The 14979-nt window shown below is 33.7% G+C and overlaps 1 protein-coding gene across 1 annotated transcript; it reads left to right on the top strand.

Moving 5' to 3' along the window:
- Positions 1-4706: 4706 nt before the first annotated feature.
- On the top strand, positions 4707-13673 carry LOC134239405 (uncharacterized HIT-like protein Synpcc7942_1390). The gene is made up of 5 exons (XM_062721582.1): positions 4707-4892; positions 6686-6823; positions 7805-7909; positions 13232-13304; positions 13524-13673. The coding sequence occupies exons 1-5, from the start codon at positions 4743-4745 to the stop codon at positions 13613-13615; spliced, it is 558 nt and encodes a 185-aa protein (XP_062577566.1). The 5' UTR covers positions 4707-4742; the 3' UTR covers positions 13616-13673.
- The last annotated feature ends 1306 nt before the right edge of the window (positions 13674-14979 follow it).

The raw sequence follows: 14979 nt of genomic DNA, 5'->3' as shown, positions 1-14979 counted from the left end.
AATTGGTGATGTCTCCCTTCTAAACAGTCCATAATTGTATTGACATTAAACCGCTTACCCAAACAAGATTTTTTAAATAATAGTATGATTCGAACACTCGCAACAAATAACTGGGTGCTTCAACTCGGCTGTTACAATGTATAACCACTAAAAAGCCACGAAGTCGCACACTTATAGTCAGGTGCTTTACCGATTGTGTTACCTAGGCTATAAAATTTCCATGGCCAAAACCACAACATAATGAAATACATGTACAAGGATAAATGATTTGTTGCTTTAATTTAAGCTATATACAATGCAGAAATTCTGGTATTAGGTTCATGCATTTCTAAAAGTATCTACTCATCATTTTTCAAATAAAGAATACCATTCCAGTTACTAATTTTGAAAATAAAAAAATACTTTAAAATAATTTAGAATAACATGAATAACGATAAAAAAAAAGCAATAAACTGATAAATGAAAATTGACACAATCCGTTTTAGGGGAAGATGTTATACATGTACTATACCAGGGTCCAACACTCGTCAAAATTTGGTCTCGCCATTCGGGCAACCTTGGTAGGATCACAGGTTGCCCGAATGAATTTCAGGTCGTCCAAATAAAATATCAATTGAAACAAAACTTAATGTGAAAATTGTTTAAAATTTGTTATGATAATTAATAGAAGTTGTGTTTTTGTATAAAAAATGTAAACCAGACATTTTTGGAATGTAAAGATGTCTTCTAGTATTTTATCAAACAAAAATATAAGCAGAATCAGACATGCAGAATGCTAAAGTTTGTAGTTTGAAACATTCATTTTCACTTACCATGAAGGCCTAAATAAATAGGGTCAAATAACCGTGGACTGAATTAACCAGGTGTTATATTTCAGTGGACACCCAACATGGCTGTCTAGCAGCAGAAAACGATCATTATGATCAAAAAGATGTAGGGGAAATGCAAGATGTTACAATGATGATTATTACTATTTATATATACAAAGTTAATACAAAGAAAACAAAAATTATAGTCTTCAATTCATCTGGTAAACACGTTAAAATTCCCTTTCATCTGGATAACAACAGTATTGAATGTGTTAAACAATACAAGTATCTGGGTCTGACTGTTAATGCATCTGGAACACTAAGTAATGCTAAAAATGATTGTTGTAACAAAGCCAAAAAAGCCTATTTCAAACTTCAAAAAGACTTTTTCACATTTAATCCATCAATTAGAACTGCTTTAAATGTATTTGACCACACTATTAAACCCATTATCCTGTATGGTTCGGAGTTATGGGGGTTTTTTGACCCAACAACCTCTAAATTTAAGAGAAATCCAAATATAACACTAGACAAAATATACCAAAGCTTAGAAGGCGAAATTCTAAATCTTAAATTTTACAAACATTTACTAATGGTTCATGGTAAAAGCAGCAATTTTGCTGTAAGATCTGAGCTAGGACGTTTGAATTTACATTTTGATGTCATTAAAAATATGTTGTTATACTGGCATAGATTAGAGAATCTAGATGGTGAATTTCCCTTGCTTAGTGAGGCTTTCAACTGCTCTAAAACACTACACCAAAATGGTTTTACTTCATGGTATTCTTGTGTTAACTTCTTACTTAACCATATTGATATTAAAATTAGTGATTTCCTAGGTATGTCAACCCCACAATTTAAAACCAATTTGAAAAGAATATTACTGAATTTCTATAAATTAAAATGGGAAAAAGACAGGAATTTACATAAAGATGGCAAATTGTCTACCTTTACCAGCATAAAGACTAAATTTTGTTTTGAACCTTATCTAGATATTCTTACAAACAATCAACATAGATCAGTTTTAACAAAGTTAAGAATATCGGCTCACAGGCTTAAAATTGAAATTGGACGTTACCAAAAAATACCAAGAGAGGAACGAATTTGTTCACTTTGTCATCACAACGAGATTCAGGATGAAATTCATTTTCTCCTTGTATGTCCTCATCTTAATGTACAAAGACTTGAACTCATAAATATTTGTAAAATTAAATGTAAAAATTTTCAATCTCTATCTTATGATAATCAATTTTATTGGCTCATGACTAATGAAGACCCAGACATCCTTAGATCACTTGCTGCATTCCTTAGTAATTTACCTTAATTGAAGATATTGTGATAAGCATAAAAAATTATATACCTCTTTCCCAGTTTCTTGCCCTTAACTATATATATATATACATATATGTATAAATTATATATATTTGTATGTAACTTACAATACAATACATGTATGTATATTCAGTATATCTCTTATATACTTTTTTTTTTTTTTAAATTGCTGTTTATTTGTAATCTCATCATAACGCTTGTTCTATCATTTGGATCCTCCTCCTTCTATTTGTAAATCTTTTTGCTCCTCCGGGGGCCCAAATTGGATTAATAAAATCTTGTATCTTGTATCTTGTATATAAGGTGATTGTTGACTAAGTTGGCATATTTTATATCTCAAATAAAACTTCATTAAAGTCTTTTAGTAAAAATTGCATCAGCTGATTGATCGAACGCAGATTTGGCAGGAAAAAAAATCTACTCGGCTGATGTTTTGAAGGTCTTATGAAGTTTAGATTAAAATATTAAACATCATTATTAGGCCTAAATATTCCCAACTTGCCCAAGGTCGTCATTTGGGCGAGCCAGACTGAAAATCAGGTCGTCCGAAATCATTTCAGGGTGGAAATGACGAGGTGACGAGCGCGAATGTCGAACCCTGCTATACACCACTGCACAATTCATTATGCCTATGTTTTCCTGGAATGTGATTTTTATTACTTTTGAATACATTGCTGGTCTTTTTAGTTCATTTCTACATGTAAATGTTCCGACCGACAATCTCACCATGCGTATTTTCTCTTCAAAAGTTCTGGTTTCTCACAAAATCTCGGTGGTGAGTCATTCTACAAACAGAGGCCCAAATGGTGTCCCGTCATTTTAGTTTGTGTTGAGCAATATCTGGTTTATGAAATTTTAGAAATAAATCTGGAATATTATAGAACGAGATAATAGATATGCATACACACCATAAGGACACCCCTGAAAGCAATATTACTTCTAAAAAAATAATTTAACGTCATGGACTTGCTTTGAAATGCTATGTCCCAAACAACAAAATCGAATTTGTAATATTGAATATGCGTGTATGAAAACTGAATTTTCTGTCAAAATTTAACCTGTCGAGATCACTAAGATATAATAAAATATTCATTGTTGATTTTAAAAAGATACGGGTTACTAAATTCTCTTTTTAAATAATTTATTGTTTGTAAAACGGGGCCCCTGATATTATTGTCATTACATGAGCTAAAACTGCAAAATATAAGAGACAAGAAAGATAATCCAAAAGAAGAAGCCACGTGATTAAAAGTTTCAGAAACCGCTATCTTTGATGTACAAGGCATAACGCTCTCCAATGGGTAAGTAAGCAGATATTACATTGTAAATGGTCTTACTTTCAAGCGTATGTTTATTCAGTGTCATTACTGAATGCTTGCTACAATAAAAGTACGATCACCTAGGAAAAAAGTAATTAATTGTTTAGAAAGAAATATAGATTGGTTTTGAATTGTGTTGTACATTATTAAACCCCTTTTGGTTAGTAGCGCCCTCTATATTCTGTTTAACATTTCAAAATGTCATTACCGAAACTGTCATTACCGAAACAAATCCCTTGAATCAAATCGTTTCGGTAATGAAATCAGTGTTACGGTAATGACAAATCATCTTTAGATTGTCTTGTGCATGGATTTTACAACACTATTATAGTGTTTTATGCATAACAGCCTGTTACAAATAACTCCCATATGTGGGTCCAGTCCTTGGAGGTAGGCGAGACTAACCTACATCTAAATAATACACAGTGTTTTGAACAATTGTTTTCAAATGCTGATGAATTACCTGTTTTAAAATTAATTTTGCTCAAACCATGACTGTTTCAAATAATCATGAAGATAAGATATTACTAATTAAGATTTATTACTTCAAACTATGAAAAAAATGGTTTAATACTTTAACAATATTTTATGACGATATAGTCGTCTGTTGCGGTAATGACATTTTTTTTCATGTATGTATGTGTAAGTCTCAAAATAAGCAATAAAATATTTTAAACATTGCTGCTGCATGTTGAAATGGTTTCCTCCAGGCGCGGATCCAGAAATTTTTTCCAGGGGGGGTCCACCCCAGTAAGAAAAAAAATCCAATCCCAGAAATTTCTTGACAAGCAAAAAAAAAAAAAAAAAAAACCTAAACTCGCCCAAACGTCAAAAATTAACCTATTTCGTGGGGGGGGTGGGGGGGGGGGAGGGGGGGGGGGGTAGTGGTGACTTCTATTGCGTCAAATCTTTCACTATTCATACCCATTTCACACATATTCGCGTTTACCAGGGGGGTCCATGGTAACTTTTTTCTTGTTTTAGTATATACATTTTTTAACCTGGTAAATTCCAAGGGGGGTCCTGACCCCCCTGACCCCCCCTCTAGATCCGCGCATGTCCTCTAAGTTAGATTAAGTTAGATTAAGTAAATAACGCAGAAAAATTGAATAAAATAGGGTATATGAATTCCGACTTTTGGAAAGTTCGTTTGGGCCTCTATCCGTAGAATGACCCTGGTGATATCTATGCCCATGATGATCGGGATCGAGATACCAATTTTCGTTTTTATGATAATAAACGTACTTTCGGTTTGCATAAAGAGAAACTGAACAACTGGATCATGGCAGCTAGTATAAGAAAATTTTCAGCTTGCCTGTTCAGAACACAGTTATGTCAACACAGGACGCTTGTTGGATACAAGAAGAATTCTTATACAGCCGTAAATTACCTGAGAAATTCTGCACAGTGTTACACATTAAATATGTGTAAAGTAGGCTATCTGATAATCCACAGGGGTTGCTCCTGGCGTGTAATAGTCATTTATTAAAAATCATATACCATAATAATAAAACTACACTATTATTGCGGTATATGATTTTTTAAATAAATATTTATTACACGCCGGGAGCAAGCCCCTGTGGATTATCAGATTATAAATTTAAAAATATACCTTGTTAAACTGTAAAATATATTTTATTTATAGTAGAAAGTGTATAAATATAATACCGCCAGATATTTCAATTAATTTTATTAAAATACATGTATTTTTAAAATGGTATTTCTTTAGGAAGCTCTAAACATTAACAAAATCTGCTTTCTGGACTTGGAGAAAAAAATATATTACATAACAATATAAAGGTGTATATATTAAAAGACTTTTTCATTCATATACAATTATAACATGGAGTACCTGCTTTATTTAAACAATAAAAAAGTTCGACGACAATGGACTATTTTTAAGCAGAAATCACAGTCGTTAATGAATTGAATTACTTATTCTTGGTCTTAATTTAAAATGCTAAAAACATCTTAATCTATATCTTTTGCGTTGTGATCATTGGGGTGAGCATATTAATCAGAGATTCCTCTGACTCAAAACCCTGTATAAAAAGCAGGGTTAAGACTTTAAGAGTCAGAGGAATCTTGGATTAGGGCGAGCACAGTTGTACTATTAATTATAACACTTGGAACATTGATCCGCTACTTCATATATTCAATTTGCATGCGACATCTAGACTGTGACATCAAATGGTGTAACGGAGCTTGTTTGAGAGACAACGTAGTGTCAGGTTGATAGACCTAGTGCAAATTTTAATGAAAGATGTAGAGTATTTTTGTTTCTTTTATAAACTGAGAGCGTTTTATGTTTTACCTTATTTATTTATTTGACATTATCAAAGGAATTCTGGTAGCAAAGGAATTCTGGGAAGGTTTCACACAAAAAATTTGCTTGAGGTGTGTACGGATTTCATTCCAAATTTCATCTGTTCTTCCAATCTAGTCTATTTAGCTCGCTCTTCTGGCTCTTACAAATTGTGTAATTAACTGTAAATAACAATTTTAATAAATTTATGTAAAGTTTTTCTCTCTATGGGGTGTTTGTCGTAACCCGCGTCACAAAATATTGTGGATCCCGTGTAGATGATAGGAACTTTAGATCTTTATAGATCTAACATCAGAACAACGACAAAGTTTGTTTCAACAAGTATATCAATAATATCCAAACGTAGATTACAATCCAGTACAAGCAATGTATATCAACTCACTAACTCTCTCTCCTTATATACCCTGTCTGACACCTAACGTGATTTAGGGCACCTAGTTAGGGCATTAGGCTCCATCGTTAGGGCACCTGCTAGGGTGTTAGGCTCCATCATTAGGGCACCCAGTTAGGGCAATCGGCTTCATCATTAGGGCATATGCACCATTGTTAGGTGTCAAGACACTACATTTAGCATCTGATAAGTGCCATATTAACTAGGACACTAATTAGACTTCCAAGATAAGGGCGCTAATCAGGTACCATGGTTAGGGCTTATCAAATAAACAAAAATAATATTCCTATTTTATTAGCAACTGTAGCATAAATATACATAAATAAAAACATTACATTTACTTCTAAGGGCATAAATCTACCCTCTCTCTTTAGTGTGCAGTGTTTAGAGCTTCCAGGAAACATACAAGTTTTATTTTTTTAAATTAGTTGATTATAAATTTATTGTTTTTGCCTATAACAGATTAATGAAAACAGAAGCTAAATATATCTCTTCTTTCTGTCAACAGAATTATACAACAAGTAGAACTCTCTTGTGTGATGAGGTGAAAAAAGCCCAGGGTTCAAAGAGGACCGGAGAACCAACCATTTTCTCCAAGATTGTTGATAAGTCAATCCCGGCAGATATCATATACGAAGATGAACTGGTTTGTTAAACATCTTCTTTGCTGCATTTGTACATTTATATTGGGTGTTTTCACACATATGAATTATAAAGTCAAGTCAATCAAGTGAGCATTTCTGATCAAATTCTTCCGGCCTGTCTGTATAGTTTGTTAACTTTTCTATACATGTACTCATAATAATTCCAAGTTACTGCAGAAAAAAAAAAAATTGGAATTAGCTGTTGCTAAGATAGATCTAAGATGCATTCTCTGTTTTCAACATATCAGTTACAATGAGTTATCTACAGAAACAGTACTACTTCATTTTGACAAAGAAATAGGCAGATTTGTAGAATTTATTTTATAAAATTTTGAACCAAGTCTGATAAAAGTAAAATCTTTGATTGAATTGTTACATTAAAAGGATAAATTAAGTCAATACAGAAGGGAACCTAAGAATCTGTTACCATGAATGTTTATGATGAATTCAATCAAGTTTTGTAAAGCATATATACATGCATGTACTTTGTACATGCACGTGTACAATGTAGCGTACATGTATAGAACTGATAAAGATGACCAAGAATAATCTTGAGATACTGTAGAAGTACTTTTTCCCATCGTCAAAAACCCACGGGTGTTCTCGTCTTTACTTACATGTATCACCCATGGGCCCACGGGTGATTAGTAAAGACGAGATCACCCGTGGGTTTCCGATGATGTTTTTTCCCCATGGTATTAATTTACGCTATATACCTGGTCTCAAACTTTCCGCGGAAATTTGTCCAAGCGCACTTCATGTAAATTTAAGGCATATAATGAAAGTCTAAGAAATCTGCTTCATTTTTACCCGTGGATTAACCAGAAATTGAGATTCTGTGGAATTATGACCCCGTGGAGAAAAGTATGTCAACAGTTATTTGACTCCCTTGTTGTAACTTTGTTTTATAATCAGCTTATTTCTGGCTTTCTATTTTTTAGTGCCTGGCTTTCTGTTTTTAGTACATGACTTTCTATTTGTAGTGCCTGGCTTTCCAAGATGTTTCACCACAGGCCCCTGTCCACTTTTTAGTGATACCAAAGTCCCCAATACCAGGAATCAGTGATGTACACATACAGGATAAAGAGGTCAGATAACTCATTGTTTACACTTGTGAATCTATGTAATATGTTCTGTTTTTATGTACCCAGATTGATAGATCTTCAGCGTATATTGTTTTTGTCCTGTCTGCCTGTTTGTCTGCCTATCTGTTTATTTGTGTGTTAAAATTGATTTGTTTGTTAGCCTATCTGCCTGTTGTCAACTCTAACCTTCGCCATACCTTTTGAAATGTGAGAGAAAGAGTTTTCATAATTGGTATAATTTATGCATACTCCACCGAAAAAGTCCATTCAAATGATACCAGAATCAATGACCTTGTGACCTTGACTGTGACCTACATGTATATGCTAAAAATAGCTTTTCGAACTTCCTTCCCGCCAGACGCATATTGTTTTACAAACACATCTTGTTTTGTAATTTTATAATTGTAAAGTGATAAAAAGGTGTACCTTATTCACCATGTCCTCTTCCTGTCTTCTCAATTTAATGCTCCAATTTAAATCAGTCTCAAGATTATCTCACTAGTTAAATTATTTATTTGTATACTGTATACAGAGAAATTTTTGCCCCTGTTTTATTTTTGCCCCTTTCGCCCTCTTCTTGATTTGGGGAATTTTAAACAGAGCGAATTCAAATTAAACAGTATTTTTTCTTAAACAGAAGTAGTACTGGGCGAATTTAAAACAGGGCAAAACTGTTTGCAAGTGCAAAAGGGCGAAAATTACATGGGGCCAAAATAACCCTGTATACAGTATGTTCAGATACATGTACATGTATTGTGCATTAATTGAAATTTACATGTGATTTGATCTAACCTCCTCATCCAGCAGGCAGGTGACATTTTACAAATGCTACAGTGACTGGGTATTATACATGTTATAGGTTTGATTTAAGATTTATTCACCATAGATTGCCTGAGGGAAGTCTAATAATGTGTATAGTGAGCTTTAACAATTTTTCCAGTTCAATAGTAGAAGCCGGACATTGACTTTGAACTAGAGGGCAGGGTAATGAAACCTCTGTTTGAAATCCTTGTATGACTTTACTCGACCAAGTTGGGTTCATATTTTGCCCAAGGTGTCCCATTGGGAAGAGGGTAGTAGTGACTTTAAACTCATTTTTTAGAGGTCAAAAAACCTCTTTATGTATACTGTACAAGGGTCATCTAAAGAAAATTAGACAAGAATACCAACTTTTTTTCTGTTTGCTTATTAATTTTTGATTGTTAAAATCAGCATTTTATGATCAGAAATTTCAAGGTCTGTGAAAATAACACACTTAATCAGAATATATTGTACAAATAAAAACAAGAGGCCCAGGGGCCACATCACTCACCTGAGCAATTGGCTAGGAAAAAGCATGAAAAAAAATGGAAAGCAAACAGATCTTCTGATCCTAGATTTTTCTAAAGCTTTCGATAAAGTTTCCCACAGTCTAGACTCTACTTCTCCATAAACTACATCATTATGGTATCACAGGAAACACACATCGTTGGATCGAAGCTTTCCTTTCAAATAGGAGCCAGGTAGTAGTGGTCGAAGGGGAAGAGTCCGACGTCGGAAGGGTTAAGTATGGAGTGCCCCAGGGATCAGTACTAGGACCCAGCCTTTTCCTATTCTACATCAATGACCTACCGGACCACCTGACCTCTACAGTACGACTCTTCGCTGACGATACCAAAGTATACTTAACTATTTCAACGAATTCAGATTGCCATATCCTTCAAGAAGACCTAAATAAACTTTCTCTTTGGGAAACAAAATGGAAAATGAAATTTCACCCAGATAAATGTACGGTACTCACAGTCTCAAAAAAGAAAAATCCTATTATTTTTAACTACACCCTACATAATCATGTACTTACCCATGAAGAGTCCACTAAATACCTAGGCTGTACTATAACATCTGATCTAAACTGGGGACTACATATTTCAAATATCTGCAAGAAAGCCAATAGAACCTTAGGATTCCTACAACGAAATCTTCATATATCCTCCAGGACGATAAAAGAAAGAGCTTATAAATCTTTGGTTAGACCGCAGCTAGAATATGCTTCAACAGTGTGGGACCCATACCAACAGGGACAGATAGATATGTTAGAAAAGGTGCAAAGAAGAGCGGCACGATACATAATGGGTAATTATAGAAATAGATTCAGCGTAGCAGAAATGATCAAACATCTAGAATGGAAAAACTTAAAAAGTAGAAGAAAAACAGCAAGATTGATAATGATGTATAAGATAGTAAATAACAAAGTAGCCATTAAACAAGAGGACCACTTCACTAAGCCTGTAAGAAGATCACGGCATACAAAACAACACTCGTTTGCAATACCAACAGCAACCAAGGACTGCAGGAAGTGGTCTTACTTCTGTAGAACTATCAAGGAATGGAACAGCCTGCCAGAGGACACTGCGGCAGCACAATCACTTGAGATAATTAAATCTCAAGTGGTTAAGACACCCTAAATCTGAACTTTCTTTTATCCAGTTTTTATAAAAAAAACAAAAACAAAAACAAACAAAAATTTCTTTTAATCGAACATGCGCACACCCAAACTGGCATAATCTTCAACTTGATGAAGGAGGCCAGACAGTGGAAGAAGAAGAAGCACATGAGATCAGAACTGAAAGTTAACTGAGGGGGGAGGGGGGGGGGGAAGGGGCTTGAATTTAAACCCCCGGGGTCATGATTTGAACAGACTAGAATCTACACTACCTGAGGATGATTCCACATGTTTCATCTTTTCTGGCCCAGTTGTTCTTGAGAAGAAGATTTTTAAAGATTTTTCCCTATATACTCCTAAGTAAAACTTTGATCGGCCATTTTGGCCCCACCCTACCCCCTGGGTCATGATTTGAACAAACTTGAATCTACATTACCTGAGGATGATTCCACATGAGTTTCATCTTTCCTTGCCCATTGGTTCTTGAGAAGAAGATTTTTAAAGATTTTCCCTATATATTCCTGTGTAAAAATTTGATCGGCCATTTTGGCGCCACCCTCCCCCCTGGGTCATGATTTGAACAAACTTGAATCTACATTACCTGAGGATGATTCCGAAAGGGTTTCATCTTTCCTGGCCCAGTGGTTCTTGAGAAGAAGATTTTTAAAGATTTTCCCTATGTATTCCTATGTAAAACTTTGATCGGCCATTTTGGCCCAAACCCTACCTCCGGGGGTCATAATTTGAACAAATTTGAATCTACACGTGCACTATTTGAGGATGATTCCGAAATGGTTTCATCTTTCCTGGCCCAGTGGTTCTTGAGAAGAAGATTTTTAAAGATTTTCCCTATATTCCTATATAAAACTTTGATCGGCCATTTTGGCCCCTCCCTACCCCCGGGGGTCATGATTTGAACAAACTTTAATCTACACTACCTAAGGATGATTCCACATGAGTTTCATCTTTCCTGGCCCAGTGGTTCTTGAGAAGAATTAGATTTGTAAAGATTTTTCCTATATATTCCAATGTAAAACTTTGATCGGCCATTTTGGCCTCACCCTACCCCCGGGGGACATGATTTGAACAAACTTGAATCTACACTGCCTGAGGATGATTCCACATGAGTTTCATATTTCCTGGCCCAGTGGTTCTTGAGAAGAAGATTTTTCAAAAATTCCATTTAATTTTCTCTAATTCATAATTATCTCCCCTTGGAAAAGGGTGTGGCCCTTCATTTGAACAAACTTGAATTCCCTTTACCCAAGGATACTTTGTAGCAAGTTTGGTTGAAATTGGCCCAGTGGTTCTTGAGAAGAAGATGAAAATGTGAAAAGTTTACAACGACGACGACGACAACAACAACAACAGACAACGGACAAATTTTGATCAGAAAAGCTCACTTGGGCCTTTGGCTCAGGTGAGCTAAAAAGCAAGTTACATGAAGTGTAGATTAATGGCTCTCCAAATAAAATGTAATTTTAAATATCATAACATCAATATCATTTTTTAAGGACTGCCTAGTTTTGGTTCAAATGTCTCTTAAGCATCCAGAAATCTTTTCAAAGAAACTAGCAAATTAAATTTTTAAGAATTGTTGTCCCAAGCTTTTTGATGCCTTCGTGGATGGGATGCTCTTATTGAAAGTGAGGAGTAAATCTCATATATATGTCTGTCAATCTGTCCGTCCATCACAAAAATTTCAATCTTGGTCATATCTTTTGAATGAGAAGAAATAGGACTATCATATTACATGTACATGTACCTGTGACAAGATCTTTCTAAATACACTATGATTTTTGACTTCTTGACCTTGACCTGCAAGTTTGACCTACTTTTCATAAATTTTAAGCTTGGTTATATCTTTTGAATGAGAAGAGAAAGAGATTTCATGAAACATATGGAGATAACTAACAGTACCCAAGATTTAAAGTCCATAAAACAATTAAAAAAAAATAGGAGCAGAGCAAACAGGGACATCCAAAACATCACCTACTTTTCAAAAATGTAAATTTTTCCTTATAACTTTTAATTGAGAAGAGATGGGGCTTTTATATTTTTTGACATATGTATTACTTGTGACAACATATTTCCGAGCATGTTATGACTTTTGACCCCTTGAACTTAAGCTTCACAATTGACCCAATTTAAAAAAAAACAACTTCGATGATAACGTCTGAATGGCATAATAGGGCGTCATATTTGACACATTATGTCATAAAAAGACATCCCAGCCAGAATAAAACCGAAAGCAGGGGACCACAATTCTTTGAATTTTCTCGTTTATGATATAATGTGTCAAATAAATAAGCCTTTTCATATGTCATGCAAAATTATTCTCCAAAAAGAAACTTTTTTGAAAGATATGAAATTTATAGATCAAACATAAAGGTTAAGAATAAGGGGTCAAAAATCATAGCATGCCTAAGAACATCTTGTTACAGGCCATGTACTTGTCAAATATGAAAACCATAATTATTTCTTCTCTTTCAAAAGTCATGAAGAAAGTTAACGTTTATATAAAGAAGGTCAACATTTTAGGTCAACCTCATGAGGAAAAACTTGTAGTCTATTGAGATAGGTCTTGAAGCAGGTAAAATTCTATGGAATATGCAAGCAATATCTCCTCTCATTCAAATGTTATAGCCAAGAGTACGGTTTTAGAAGACTAGGTTGGACTTAAAGGTCAATGTTACAGCAAGGTCAATGTCACAGGGTAAAAAATCACAGTATGTTTGAAACTGTCTTGCCACAGATAATACACATTTGTATTATGAAAGACCTTTATCCTCTAGTTCACATTTATGAACAAGGTAAAAAATTTGAAAAGTATATATCTTTATGTAATTGCACAAATGTTGATTTTCTATTTTATTTTCTCTGATGGAAACTTCCTTTTTCAGCTTTTAGGACACCTTTTACTTACTGCCAAGAAAGTTGCAGAGCAGGAAAATCTATCGAATGGATACAGACTAGGTAAATTAACATACGTAGAAGTATAACATAGATGGTAAACTTAAGCTGAGTTAAAACATGTCAATACACAAATAATGCATTTAAATTTAATCACAACATTGATAACATACGGATAGAAAGACATTTTAAAGCAATTTCATAGGTTTGCTAAAAAATCCATCTATGTCAACCATTTTGTTTCTCACTCAAAATTTTTACAATTTCTGTTTTTCCCCTTAGTAATTAACGATGGACCAGATGGTGCCCAGTCAGTACATCATCTTCACATACATGTGATGGGAGGCAGACAGATGAACTGGCCACCTGGATGACATCTTTAGATGTTTAAAAATCAAACATGTTAATAAAATTATTACATGTATTTGGGTTCATTTTTTTTTATTTATTTTTTTTCCATGTAAACATGTACATTTACATAATCTATGTATATACACTCATACACCTTCTAATATATCATCTAATGATCGACATCGTTTAATATTATTGGTACACTTAATATATTCGTAGTTTATTACATATCTGTGTGGGTAAATCTGATTATTGAAAGCTGACATCTATTAATAGTTTATGTCAATGCGTAAATTAAAGGTGCAGGAACACATATTTGAAGCTAGTATTTTTAGTGCAGCAGTAATGAAGGCATTCAATGTATAATGAAGGAATTTTGGACGATTTTAAATAATTTTACACTAGTTTAAAACGCATTGCTAGATAACGATAAAAGTGAAATGAACAGAATTTACAAGTTTGCTAGCATGTAAAGAGACAGTCATTTTGCACGTTTTAAGTTTTTGAACAGTTATCTGCCCTTGATGAAAAGAAGAAAATTTTTGATTTCTCAAAATTTCTGTAGTAAATAATCTATTATATTTCATACTCAGTACTTTAATAATAAGGGAGTGTATGCATATTTTCACCAAAAGATTTGTTTGAAATTCAAATTATTTTTAACAATATCTGATAAAAATATACGCTGCTCATAGACTTCAATGTAAAATTTAAGGTGCAATTAATTTGTCAATAATCAAAATTTTGTAAATTCCTTTGGTAGAGCATTTTTATTTGATAACATCTTCAAAATGTTACCATGATCAAACATATTGGATCATTCATTTATCAGATACAAAATATGGCCGTTATACATTGATTAACTTAAAAAGGGCGTTTATGAAAATAAAAAAAATAATTACATATTCCAATCTTAAATATGGTTTCCTTTCATTGCCCTTTACGTAAGGATGCTGTGTGCCAACATTTGTAAAGACTGGCTCTGGATGTTCTTTAAAAGCCAGGAATTTTGAGAAGATTACACGAGAAGCAGACACAAAGACGAACAAAGAGATAAGGAGTATTGCCATATTATAATTTTTTTTTTGACAAAACTGCGAGTCCAATAGTTGAAATGAGCTGTCAGTACAATTGACGTAAAAGTTTAATAAAATCAATTAGTCACAAAGCAATTAAAATTTAAATTAAAAATCTCATTATTTGAAATCAAGCTGCAGTGTCTCTTTCCATCTTCCAATATGTAGTAAATTCAGCTGTATCAATAATATGCTGATCTGAAATTGTGTGCAAGGGGCACATCATTTTACACTCTTCTTTTGGAATGTAATTTTTTTCTTGTAAAAAATGTCCTTTGATATCGATAGCAATCGTTTTTTCTTCATCTATT

This window comes from Saccostrea cucullata, unplaced genomic scaffold (genome assembly GCF_032062105.1).
Source record: "Saccostrea cucullata isolate Sc308-1 unplaced genomic scaffold, CSIRO_AGI_Scuc_v1 ctg19841, whole genome shotgun sequence".
In the NCBI taxonomy this organism is placed as follows: domain Eukaryota; kingdom Metazoa; phylum Mollusca; class Bivalvia; order Ostreida; family Ostreidae; genus Saccostrea; species Saccostrea cuccullata.
Note: the sequence above shows the minus strand (reverse complement) of the source record. Positions and strands in the feature narration are given on the sequence as shown.